General features: G+C 42.9%; 1 protein-coding gene across 1 annotated transcript in view; it reads right to left on the bottom strand.

The window, feature by feature from the left end:
- SLF1 (SMC5-SMC6 complex localization factor 1) overlaps positions 1-13,618 on the bottom strand; it is a 191,504-nt gene that overhangs the window by 123,735 nt on the left and 54,151 nt on the right. Inside the window, exon 8 of the mRNA XM_069751870.1 lies at positions 2,336-2,488. Within this exon, the coding sequence (XP_069607971.1) occupies positions 2,336-2,488 (153 nt within the window). The remainder of the gene's footprint in view (positions 1-2,335; positions 2,489-13,618) is intronic.

The raw sequence follows: 13,618 nt of genomic DNA, 5'->3' as shown, positions 1-13,618 counted from the left end.
GGCTACTTTAAGATATTGAGTAGGAACCGAGACTGGCAGAACCCGAAATAGGTAAAGTAGTTTAGGGAGAATAGTCATTTTTAATGCACGCACTCGGCCGAGCCAGGAAAGATGAAGTTTGCTCCATGACTGGAGCATTAATCTAATTTTACGGAGCATATGAGGATAATTAGCAGCGTATAATGCATTGTATTCTGGAGTGAGTTTCACTCCCAAGTAGTCCAAGTGGTTGGAGGTCCACTGGAACGGGAAATCTTGTTTTAGTGTTGCAATAGTGGAGGGAGGGAGCGTTATATTCATGGCGTAGGATTTAGAGGGATTAAGTTGCAGACCTGAAATGTACTCAAAACTGTTAAGAGTTTGCAGTAGAGCTGGGAGGGATGACCGAGGAGAGGTTAGGAGGAGCAGCATATCGTCAGCGAATAAGAAAAGTTTATGGGGAACTGATGCTATGGCAACTCCTTGGATGGATGAGTTGAGTCGAAGATGTATCATCAGAGGCTCAAGAGCTAAAAGGAATAATAAGGGTGATAAGGGACAGCCTTGGCGGGTGCCTCTATGAATAGGAAAGCGTGTGGAAGAGAAGCCGTTGTATCGTACATATGCTGAAGGGGAGCTATAGAGGGCATGAATCCATGTAAGGAAGTGATTAGGGAAACCCCATCTCCGCAAAACCGCAAACAGGTACGACCACGAAATGGAGTCAAAGGCTTTTTTAATGTCTAGCGACAGTAACATGCTTGGTATATTACGCTGTTTGCAGTGATGCAGCAAATGAGAGACCCTTCTTATATTATCGGAAGCTTGCCTTCAAGGAACAAAGCCCACCTGATCTTTATGTATCAAGGTTCCCAGACCCGAGTTTAAGTGTTGAGATAAAATTTTAGCTAATATTTTAAGATCTACGTTGATTAGGGATATTGGTCTATAATTGGACCATACTAACTGATCAGAATTAGGCTTTGGTATCATAGACACTGCCGCTATCAACGATGCCTCTCTTAGATGAGCCTTTTTTGAGGCGGCTGCAGGCTGTTATTTTTAGGCTGAGGTGGGGAAATATCCATGGCCCTTCCCAGTCTGAGAATACCAGCCCCCAGCTGTCAACTTTAGCTTGGCTGGGTGCCAAAAATGGGTAGGTACCCAATGCCGTTTTTTAAAAATTATTTATTTAAATGTGGGAACTCCTCTATTTTTGATAACCAGCCAAGATAACCTTTTAGCTGTTAGCTTTACTTGCACTGGTTATCAAAAATAGAGGAGACCCCATGCCATTTTTTTTATTTTCTTTCTTTATTGCATAGGCGTCAGCTGGTGAATACTCATTATTGTACACCTGGTATCAGCAAGACCAGGCGCATGATGATAAGAGTAGTACTCACATCAGTCGACGCCTGTGTCCGGCAGTAACTTTTACCGCCGGCCACAGTTGTCTCACATCTGTTTGACAGCGTGGGAACCACAGCGCTCTGGCCAGCGGTAACAAACTTACTGCCAATGAGAGCCAGTGTTTTTTGCACTGTCACACATCGTGGGAAACGCTGGATGTTCGGCCCCCCCATTCATTTGAATGGTGTCCGAGTTCGAGTTCATGTACCGTTCTGGTACCCAAACTGAACTTGTTTTTAATGTTCGGCTGAACACGACGGACCCGAAAATCCACAGCTCCGCCCATCACTAGTGGTGACATCATGATATTAGCGGGCATGTTTGCTCCAGCCAATCACTGGACTAGAGTTGTCAACTGCCCAGAAATCTCTGGGTAGTGTATAAAAACAGAGCTCTTTTCCCGACCGTAAAAATTTGTGCGCCCATGATTTTGCGAAGTTAGTGCAGAATATAATGAGAGCATAATTTTCATCATGTTATAATTAACAGTAAATGCTGTAAATTTATGAGTATTAAAATTATAGGCTGTATAGAGCTGTAATTTAAAATCTTAATAGTCTATTATGGTTTTCCCAATGTGTTTGTAAAAAATATTGGGCTATTTGTGAATTTTGAACAAGTTGTCCAGTGCTGCTCTGCACTGGACACAGCGGCTTTGCCAATGTAGGCACCAAGTTAGTTATTGGCTTATTTTATTATTTTTAACACAGTCAAGCTGATCATGTGAAAAACAAACTATAGTTGCAGATGCCCTGCAGCACTGCAGTTCTACCCAACCTTTCTAGCACTTACTGTTTCTCTGGATGGATTTTGCAGTAAATGAGGGTTTTTGAGCATTTATTAAGAGCTCACATGTAAGAAAAGGTATTCTAATGGGTTCCAGTTTACACTCTAAATTTCAATTTCCACCGATTTAATGACGCATCCAACATTTAAAGCATTTTACCTGTATGAAGTGCTTGAGGAGCAACTCAAAAAAATGCTGAGGTAAGACCAAAGGAGTAAGGCATTCAATCTCCCAAAATGCTTCTAGAAAAAATTGTCCTTCAATAAGCTCTTCGATTCTATTCAGACTCGTTCTGCCAACTTCACCTTTCAACTACAAATGTCAAAAAGTTTGGTAAGTAATAGCATTCAGACAAACTAAAACCAGGGATTACCAATACTACAATGAAATGGAAGGCTATTTAAGTTCAATAAATTTGTTGGGGGAGCACAATACAGAATACAGGTTCCTCTCTTCTATGAAGCACCGCCACTTGTAAGTTCAGCCTTTTTTAAGGACTGTGCAAGCTCTATCCTGAAATGGCTGCAGATGCATGGGATCCACCATGTCCATCAGTCTCCTCCAACTAATAAGACACTGCAGATGGTAAAGGTGTTTTCCAACTGGAGAAGATTGACAGGTCTGGCGTTGTGCTCCTCCATCAGCAACTTACAGAAATTTTCGAAACTTAGAGAATTATCTTATTTCAGAGGCCAAAACGTGATTCTAGATGTTCAGAACTTCTGCTGAGCTGTGGCTCTGAAACAACGGCTTCCTCCCTTTATCTGTGTCAATGATATGTATAAAAATGGCTGTCTGTCCTTAGTCTCCAGCCAAGGCAAAGTAGGGGGCTGCTTAATGTAATTAGCCAGACAACTAGTCGCTTCATACACTAATATAGAAGTCAATCCAACCTGTCAATATCAGCAGAATCAGACAAAAGTCTAATATGTATGGGGCCTCCTGAACCTATCCTGATAGATGATGTCAAGAAAGAGAAGTATCGAGTCTGCTGAATTTAAGCGGCAGATTCATTTGTTCCCCTGGATATCAGCCACCACTAGGAATCTGGTTTTCTCATAAGCGAAGGAGCCAAATTATCTAATGTGCTAACACATCTCGGGAAAATCTTCAAAAATCTAGGACCACACGATGATTACAGAAATACGACAATCCATGCGCGCTAGAAGGGGTTCCACTTTCAAACGTAAAAAAATAACAAATGAGTTAATGCTCACCCTCCTCGGCTCTATACCACTGCTCCAGTCTCAGGGGTTTGGCTGCAGTAGTTCACGTCACTTCTGCAGCCAATCTCTAATCTCAGAGGCTTGTGCATCATGTGTTGTCGCTGCAGCGATGACGCACGACGGTAGCGTGACGTCACTGCTGCACCCCCCGCCTACACCTCAAAAAAAAGTGATACAATGATAACCGATAAAACCCCCGTGCAGTATTATGAGCAGTGTATTTTTAAACAAGGGAAATTATTTAAATGGACTTGTCAGCACAAGAAGGACTGTTCATACCAAGTACTGGCTCTCGGTGCCTCATGGCATGGCCAAACAATTAACTATTCCTTCCCGCCTGCTTGTTTTCCCTCTGGATACGGCCAGAGAAACGCATAGGTAGATGGATAACGAGCAGGTGGGATGGTGCACCTTAGGTGTTTGGCATCGCCATGACGCACCAAGAGTCTCTACTTACCTTGAACAGTTCTGTTTTGACAGACTACCTTTAGTCTTGTAGTCGGAACTATTTTAGTTTTCAACAATGGGCTTAAGAACTAAAGGTACCGTCACACTGGACGATATCGCTAGCGATCCGTGACGTTGCAGCGTCCTGGCTAGCGATATCGTCCAGTGTGACAGGCAGCAGCGATCAGGCCCCTGCTGTGACATCGTTGGTCGGGGCAGAAAGGCCAGAACTTTATTTCTTCGCTGGATCTCCGGCTGACATCGCTGAATCGGCGTGTGTGACGCCGATTCAGCGATGTCTTCGCTGGTAACCAGGGTAAACATCGGGTTACTAAGCGCAGGGCCGCGCTTAGTAACCCAATGTTTACCCTGGTTACCATCGTTAAAGCAAAAAAAACAACCACTACATACTTACCTACCGCTGTCTGTCCCCGGCGCTGTGCTTCTCTGCTCTGGCTGTGAGCGCCGGGCAGTCGGAAAGCAGAGCGGTGACGTCACCGCTCTGCTTTCCGGCCGCTGTGCTCACAGCCAGTACAGAGAAGCACAGCGCCGGGGACAGACAGCGGTAGGTAAGTATGTAGTGGTTGTTTTTTTACTTTAACGATGGTAACCAGGGTAAACATCGGGTTACTAAGCGCGGCTCTGCGCTTAGTAACCCGATGTTTACCCTGGTTACCGGCATTGTGACAGCTCTCCAGCGACCAAACAGCGACGCTGCAACGATCCGGATCGTTGTCGGTATCGCTGCAGCGTCGCTTAGTGTGACGGTACCTTTACAGGCGGGTAGTAGAGTCTGTTCTATCCAGAGCTGGCTCAGAGCCGTCACGGACAGCTCATGCAGGCGATTCTGCAGCATAAAGTCAACAAAGGAGCTCTTCCACTTCCTGGCTGCTCTGTGGATGTCATGCTGATTGACAGCTGGCTTCCTGCAGTTAAGCAGCGGGGAGTAAGCTGTCAGTCAGCATGATATCAGCAGTCATGATCAGTCAACAGAGCAGAGCAGGAGAGAATAGAAGCAGCTGCTCTGTCGACCTGATGAGAGTGGAAGCCACAAAACTATGAGCCTGCAAAGGTTGGCGGCGGGCAGGGAGGTAGCTAGCAATTGTCTGCTTGCTTGTAGGCACATAGCAAAAACAATAAAATAATACATTACTCCTGGATAACATCTTTAATTGTTTTCTGGTCACCTGAATATCCACAATGCCGTATATTGATACTCTGTGTTGATTTATAAAATAATATATAAATAAGAGGCTGTAGAATTAAAGAAATCCTTATTTTCAAAAATGTGAAATGGCGCCGAAAATGTTCTTTTTTTACTGAAAATGCTACCGATCCCAAATTAGAACATTCAGAAACACCTTTCCGGAGTGAACTACAGTCCTTGTTAATAGTCCATATCAAAATATAATACAAATTTCTGTAAAGAGAAAAAGGTCTTCAGAGGGCGACCATATGATAGTAAAACGCCAGCACTTTAATACAAAGGTTAGTTAAAAGCAGAGCTCTTGGCCGGGCTTAGCTTATCTCGGCATACACTTCTTGCCGGCACTACGGCGCTCACACCACTCTTACCGTCAGTGTTATCTTCCTTTTTAATTCTGTATAATGAAGTCAATGATCAATGCTGGGTTATATGCAGGCTACATACCAGGGCAGCCTCAGACAGAAGGCAATCAAGGTTTTAAGGCAAATTATTACCTTCAGAAAATTCTTCAGGAAACCGTAAATCACGTCCAGTAAGAGCCATCTAGTTATCAGTCAATTACTATTAAATGAGGCCCTGAATACACTTCAGTGCTTAAGAATTTTGGGCTGCAGAATTAACTATGAAACTTGTTAACCATTCTGCACCACATTCATAAGCAAATTTCCAAAACATGACAGTATGTCCAACTCAACAGTCAGTGCTCTAATAGGGAAAGACAGCTCCGCGTAATATGTACACTGGCAACACCAGAGGATAGTGGTCGTTACATACCAAAAACAGACAAATGTGCACCCCTATGCCTTACACAATTTTTTATACTATGTTTTTATTATTTTCATTTTTCTTATCAAGGGGCATTTCTCTAAGTGAAAGAAAAAAAAATACACAATATTTCTAATTATTGACACTGTGTCTTTTCTGAATGCTGTCTCTGATATCCAATAAAGATACATCTGTTATCCACCATACAATGAGCATAGATCTTCAAAAATATTGTATGGAACCACAACATACACAGGCACCCTGTAAGAAATGGAAGTGCATGTATTATTCATACAGCCCAATTGTGGCCATCACATATGATACAGGAGCACTAGTCCCAATGTAGAAAAGTAATAAAGGCCATAATAATAGCTATGCAAATATCTGAAATATGTATGTATAGTTTATGCTCTTAAAGGCTAAGAAAATCTCACAAGATTGAGGTACAACACTATTCTTAGAAATAGATATTTTCCGCGGGGACCTGCTCATTAAGGTAATTGATATTCACCTCTCTCCACTCCCATAGGCATGAAAAATATATCAAAATATCCACTAAGAGCCCATGTTCCCACACATAAAGGGAGGGAGCGTAGCTTTCTACTTCACGTGCTCATAGGGCCTGTATATTCTAAGTTTCTATTAATGTAACAAGACAGACCTGGCACCCCCGCTGATCAGCTGTCATCAGTGTCGGGCAGAAATACTCACTGCTCGGAGCTGGCCGCCTTCTGACCGTGCCCGCCAGAGGGTACTGCACCTCTGCCTCCTATTCAAATCAACAGAAGGTGGATGTGTAGCACCAAGCCACGGCCACTCTCAGTAGACGGCCAGCTGCACAAGTGAGTGCTTCGGGCCGGCAGTCGCCAACACTGACAAAAGCTGATCGGCGGAGGGAGCCGGATGTCCTAAGGATAGGTCATCAATGCTAAAGTAGAGGACAACTTCTGTAAGATGAAAAGACTTGTGACTCCTAAGATTCAATGACATCATGCAGACCATAAAGAGGTTGTTCAGGTTTGGCACAAAAGTCTGCAGTCACTCTATGTAACTGAAAACTTGCAAATCCTCACAGCACATACTGTCAGGATTCTGAAGAGGCGTCACCATGAACAGGTGGTCATATGACCATAAGTATGTGATATGAATGCATCCGGGCACATTCCGACTAGACTTGCCTGGCCTAACTCAATACATAAAAGTGCATTGAACGAGACCGTGCACGTCTAGTCGGAATGTGGCCCACAGTATGCATATCACATACTTGTGGTCATTTGACCGCCTGGTCTCGCCACTGGCACAAGAGAATCGTAACAGCACACAGTGTGAGGACTTGTATTGAGCGAGGCCGCCCCCTGATTAGTTACACGGCCGTCCGGTGGGCATGGTCGACTAGAGGGTGTGGACTCACTCCATACAAGTGTACAGAGCGAGGCCACACCCACTAGACGGGCACTGGCCTGGATTATGTATAACGCGTACATACCCTCCAGTCCCTGCCCAGAAACCGGCGAATCCCTACAGTGCACAGTGCAATCCCTGGGGGGGATTCATAAGTCAACAGTCCCACAGAGGCACTGCATACTTATTGATTTGGACTGGACAACCCCCTGTGTTACTATTTTCCATTATCAATAACTTGCTTATTTCTCCAGTGAGGGGGTGTGCAAGGGCTTTTATTTTGTATGACAAGCTGTTGTTTTTATTGGTACCATTTTTGGTGTGGATAAAATGTTTTGATAACACTGTATTGCGATTTTTGGCAGAGGTGGCTGTGACTGAAAATGGCAATTCTGGACTTTTGTCTTTTTTCCCTTTACAACAATTTATCTTATGGTTTGATACATTTTATATTTTGATATGTTGGACTTTTCCAAACACAGCAATACAGAATACACTGTGTGCAGAATTATTAGGCAAGTTGTATTTTGAAGGATTATTTTTATTATTGATCAACAACTATGTTCTCAATCAATCCAAAAGACTCATGAATATCAAAGCTTAATATTTTTGGAAGTTGGAGTGTTTTTTTTTTAGATTTGGCTATTTTAGGAGGATATCTGTTTGTGCAGGTAACTATTACTGTGCAGAATTATTAGGCAACTTAATAAAAACCAAATATATTCCCATCTCACTTGTTTATTTTCACCAGGTAAACCAAAATCACTGCACAAAATTTAGAAATAAACATTTCTGACATGCAAAAACAAAACTCAAAAAAAATTAGTGACCAATATAGCCACCTTTCTTTATGATGACACTCAACATCCTTTCATCCATAGATTCTGTCAGTTGCTTGATCTATTGACGATCAACATTGTGTGCAGCAGCCACCACAGCCTCCCAGACACTGTTCCGAGAGGTGTACTGTTTTCCCTCCATGTAGATCTCACATTTTATGGGGGACCACAGGTTCTCTATGGGGTTCAGATCAGGTGAACAAGGAGGCCATGTCATTATTTTTCCTTCTTTGAGACCTTTACTGGCCAACCACGCTGTGGAGTAGATGGAGGCATGTGATGGAGCATTGTCCTGCATGACAATCATGTTTTTCTTGAACGATACCGACTTCTTCCTGTACCACTGCTTGAAGAAGTTGTCTTCCATAAACTGGGAGTAGGTCAGAGTTGAGCTACACTCCATCCTCAACCCGAAAAGGTCCCACAAGTTCATCTTTGATGATACCAGCCCATACCAGTACCCCACCTCCACCTTGCTGGTGTCTGAGTTGGAGTGGAGCAGTCTGCCCTTTACTGATCCAGCCTCTGGCCCATCCATCTGGCCCATCAAGAGTCACTCTCATATCATCAGTCCATAAAACCTTTGAAAAGTCAGTCTTAAGATATTTCTTGACCCAGTCTTGACGTTTTATCTTATGTTTCTTGTTCAAAGGTGGTTGTTTTTGAGCCTTCCTTACCTTGGCCATGTCCCTGAGTATCGCACACCTTGTGCTTTTTGTTACTCCAGTAACGTTGCAGCTCTGAAATATGGCAAAACTGGTGGCAAATGGCATCTTGGCAGCCTCAAGCTTGATTTCCTCAATTCATGGGCAGTTATTTTGCGCCATTTTTGCCCAACAAGCTTCTTTTGACACTGTTGGCCATTTGCTACGAATCGCTTGATTGTTCGGTGATGACGCTTCAAAAGTTTGGTAATTTCAACACTGCTGCATCCCTCTGCAAGACATCTCACAATTTTGGACTTTTCAGAGACCGTGAAATCTCTCTTCTGACCCATTTTGCCAAAGGAAAGAAAGTTGCCTAATAATTAAGCACACCTTATATAGGGTTTAGATGTCATTAGACAACACCCCTCCTCATTACAGAGATGCACATCACCTGATTTACTTAATTGGTAGTTGGCTCTCAAGCCTGAACAGCTTGGAGTAGGACAATATGTATAAAAAGTATAATGCGATCCAAAAAACAACTTGCCTAATAATTCTGCACGCAGTGTATACTTATTTCCTATTTTTTCATTTCATCATTTTTGGATGGGGAATAGGGGGACAATTATTTTTATGTATTTTTTAATTTCGTTCTTGTATTTAAAAAAAAACAAAAACATTTTCTTTTATAATTTTCACTTTTTTTTTCTTAAATCCCCCTCTGGAATTTGAACCTGCAAACTTTTGATTGCTTGTATTGTATAATTTAATACTTCGGTATCTAACCTATATAAAATAAAAAAGAACAATCTCACGTGGCTGAGTCAAACAGGAATACAGAGGGCGGCAATAAGAATGGGGGTCTTTCAACAGTTCCCCATCTATTATGAAACCCCATTGCCACCCCAGGGGTATTTGGTCTGTGCCAATTGACCCTTGAACGGATTCCCCGCTGTGATCACACCACACAGTGGCATTTAAGTGGTTGAACAGCAGCTCTAATCACAGCTGTTGGAGGCAGGTGCCGCCAGTATAACACAGCCAGCTCCGGGCCGATGTGTGCAGGTTCAGCTCCTGCCCGATGTGTGCAGGCTCAGCTCCTGGGCCAACTCCCAACAACTGCACCATGACGTGTATATATATCATGACTCCTGAATGGATGAAACCTCATTTATATTTGCCCTAATCGGCAGAATTGCAGTCAGCTGATTAGATGAGGACAGGAACATTTCTACCAGTTCTATACAGGTCCTTCTCAAAAAATTAGCATATAGTGTTAAATTTCATTATTTACCATAATGTAATGATTACAATTAAACTTTCATATATTATAGATTCATTATCCACCAACTGAAATTTGTCAGGTCTTTTATTGTTTTAATACTGATGATTTTGGCATACAACTCCTGATAACCCAAAAAACCTGTCTCAATAAATTAGCATATTTCACCCATCCAATCAAATAAAAGTGTTTTTTAATAACAAACAAGAAAACCAACAAATAATAATGTTCAGTTATGCACTCAATACTTGGTCGGGAATCCTTTGGCAGAAATGACTGCTTCAATGCGGCGTGGCATGGAGGCAATCAGCCTGTGACACTGCTGAGATGTTATGGAGGCCCAGGATGCTTCAATAGCGGCCTTAAGCTCATCCAGAGTGTTGGGTCTTGCGTCTCTCAACTTTCTCTTCACAATATCCCACAGATTCTCTATGGGGTTCAGGTCAGGAGAGTTGGCAGGCCAATTGAGCACAGTAATACCATGGTCAGTAAACCATTTACCAGTGGTTTTGGCACTGTGAGCAGGTGCCAGGTCGTGCTGAAAAATGAAATTTTCATCTCCATAAAGCATTTCAGCCGATGGAAGCATGAAGTGCTCCAAAATCTCCTGATAGCTAGCTGCATTGACCCTGCCCTTGATGAAACACAGTGGACCAACACCAGCAGCTGACATGGCACCCCACACCATCACTGACTGTGGGTACTTGACACTGGACTTCAGGCATTTTGGCATTTCCTTCTCCCCAGTCTTCCTCCAGACTCTGGCACCTTGATTTCCGAATGACATGCAAAATTTGCTTTCATCAGAAAAAAGTACTTGGGACCACTTAGCAACAGTCCAGTGCTGCTTCTCTGTAGCCCAGGTCAGGCGCCTCTGCCGCTGTTTATGGTTCAAAAGTGGCTTTACCTGGGGAATGCGGCACCTGTAGCCCATTTCCTGCACACGCCTGTGCACGGTGGCTCTGGATGTTTCCACACCAGACTCAGTCCACTGCTTCCTCAGGTTCCCCAAGGTCTGGAATCGGTCCTTCTCCACAATCTTCCTCAGGGTCCGGTCTCCTCTTCTCGTTGTACAGCGTTTTCTGCCACATTGTTTCCTTCCAACAGACTTACCATTGAGGTGCCTTGATACAGCACTCTGGGAACAGCCTATTTGTTGAGAAATTTCTTTCTGGGTCTTACCCTCTTGCTTGAGGGTGTCAATGATGGCCTTCTTGACATCTGTCAGGTCGCTAGTCTTACCCATGATGGGGGTTTTGAGTAATGAACCAGGCAGGGAGTTTATAAAAGCCTCAGGTATCTTTTGCATGTGTTTAGAGTTAATTAGTTGATTCAGAAGATTAGGGTAATAGGTCGTTTAGAGAACCTTTTCTTGATATGCTAATTTATTGAGACAGGTTTTTTGGGTTATCAGGAGTTGTATGCCAAAATCATCAGTATTAAAACAATAAAAGACCTGACAAATTTCAGTTGGTGGATAATGAATCTATAATATATGAAAGTTTAATTGTAATCATTACATTATGGTAAATAATGAAATTTAACACTATATGCTAATTTTTGGAGAAGGACCTGTACATAAGGTAATGGAAAACGGAACACAAGATAATCTTGTATGTGTTCATAAGAACATCTGTTATCAGCCCTCGAAGGAAGTCAGAGTAAATAATCAATGTTTCTTATTGCTCCTCTGGTTCCCATGAAATCCGGTTACCGTACTTGCAGCTCATGTATACTATGCATGAATTTAAGGGTAGCAGCCTATTTGGGACTGATTCCTTTGATATTTAGTTTTTGTTCACAGAAACCCTTTGATGTTCTTGTGAGGTGTTTATGAGCTTCTGGCAGAATCTCCAAAGTAAGGAGTATTAATCTTTTGTTTTGCTGATTTACATACTGAGCATGTTAGTGCGGTAGCAGCTTTCCATTATATATTCCAGTATTTTCCCGCATTGTTTTATGTCCCAGAACATTTAAATTCACATTAGGTTGATGAACGGGACCGGCGGTGTAAGACCTTACTGCACATCCCAGGTCATAATACAATAGGGTGCTGAAATGGGTGGCCATGTCTAATATATATATATATATATATATATATATATATATATATATATATATATATATATAGTATCCAAAAACGAGGCAGCACTCCATATTTCAATATAAAAACGTGCAGGGTTTAATTTACCCACATATTCTGGCAACGTTTCAGCTCACAATGAGCTTTTCTCAAGGCTTGAGAAAAGCTCATTGTGAGCTGAAACGTTGCCAGAATATGTGGGTAAATTAAACCCTGCACGTTTTTACATTGAAATATGGAGTGCTGCCTCGTTTTTGGATACTTGTAATTGTGGATGATCGCTGGACTGATTGTCTTGGGGCCCTGCACCTGAAGATAAGTATTTCTGTGCTGTTCCCTTTTTCTACTTGCTGTATATATATATATATATATATACTAGATTGTGGCCCGATTCTAACGCATCGGGTATTCTAGAATATGCATGTCCCCGTAGTATATGGACAATGATGATTCCAGAATTCGCGGCAGACTGCCCGTCGCTGATTGGTCGAGGCAACCTTTATGACATCATCGTCGCTGTGCCCGTTGCTGATTGGTCGAGGCCGCAATCAGACGCGGGATTTCTACGTCCTTTATGACATCATCGTCGCTGTGCCCGTCGCTGATTGGTCGAGGCCTGGCGGCCTCGACCAATCAGAGACGCGGGATTTCTACGTCGATGCTGTGCCGGTCTCTGATTGGTCGAGGCCTGGCGGCCTCGACCAATCAGAGAGCCGGGATTTCCAGGACAGACAGACAGACAGACGGAAAAACCCTTAGACAATTATATATATAGATATATACTAGATTGTGGCCCGATTCTAACGCATCGGGTATTCTAGAATATGCATGTCCCCGTAGTATATGGACAATGATGATTCCAGAATTCGCGGCAGACTGTGCCCGTTGCTGATTGGTCGAGGCAACCTTTATGACATCATCGTCGCCATGCTGTGCCCGTGGCTGATTGGTCGAGGCCTGGCGGCCATGGCAACCATTATGACATCTACGTCGATACTGTGCCCGTTGCTGATGGCGGCCTCGACCAATCAGACGCGGGATATCTACGTCCTTTATGACATCATCGTCGCTGTGCCCGTCTCTGATTGGTCGAGGCCGCCAGGCGGGATTTCCAGGACAGACAGACAGACAGACGGAAAAACCCTTAGGCAATTATATATATATATATATATATATATATATATATATATATATATATACACTAGATAGTGGCCCGATTCTAACACATTGGGTATTCTAGAATATGTAAGTATGTGTATATAGCAGCCACGTAGTATATAGCACAGGCCACGTAGTATATAGGAGCCATGTAGTATATAGCAGACAAATACGATGTGGCCTGTGCTATATACTATGTGGCTGCTATATACAAACATACATACATATTGTAGAATACCCGATGTGTTAATACAGGCCACGCAATATATAACAGTGGCCACGCAGTACATAACACCGCCCAAATAGTATATTACACAGCCCACGTACTATATAACACAGGCCACGCAGTATATAGCAGCCACGCAGTATATAACACAGGCGACGTAG

This window comes from Ranitomeya imitator, chromosome 1, assembly GCF_032444005.1.
Source record: "Ranitomeya imitator isolate aRanImi1 chromosome 1, aRanImi1.pri, whole genome shotgun sequence".
Classification (NCBI taxonomy): Eukaryota; Metazoa; Chordata; class Amphibia; order Anura; family Dendrobatidae; genus Ranitomeya; species Ranitomeya imitator.
Note: the sequence above shows the minus strand (reverse complement) of the source record. Positions and strands in the feature narration are given on the sequence as shown.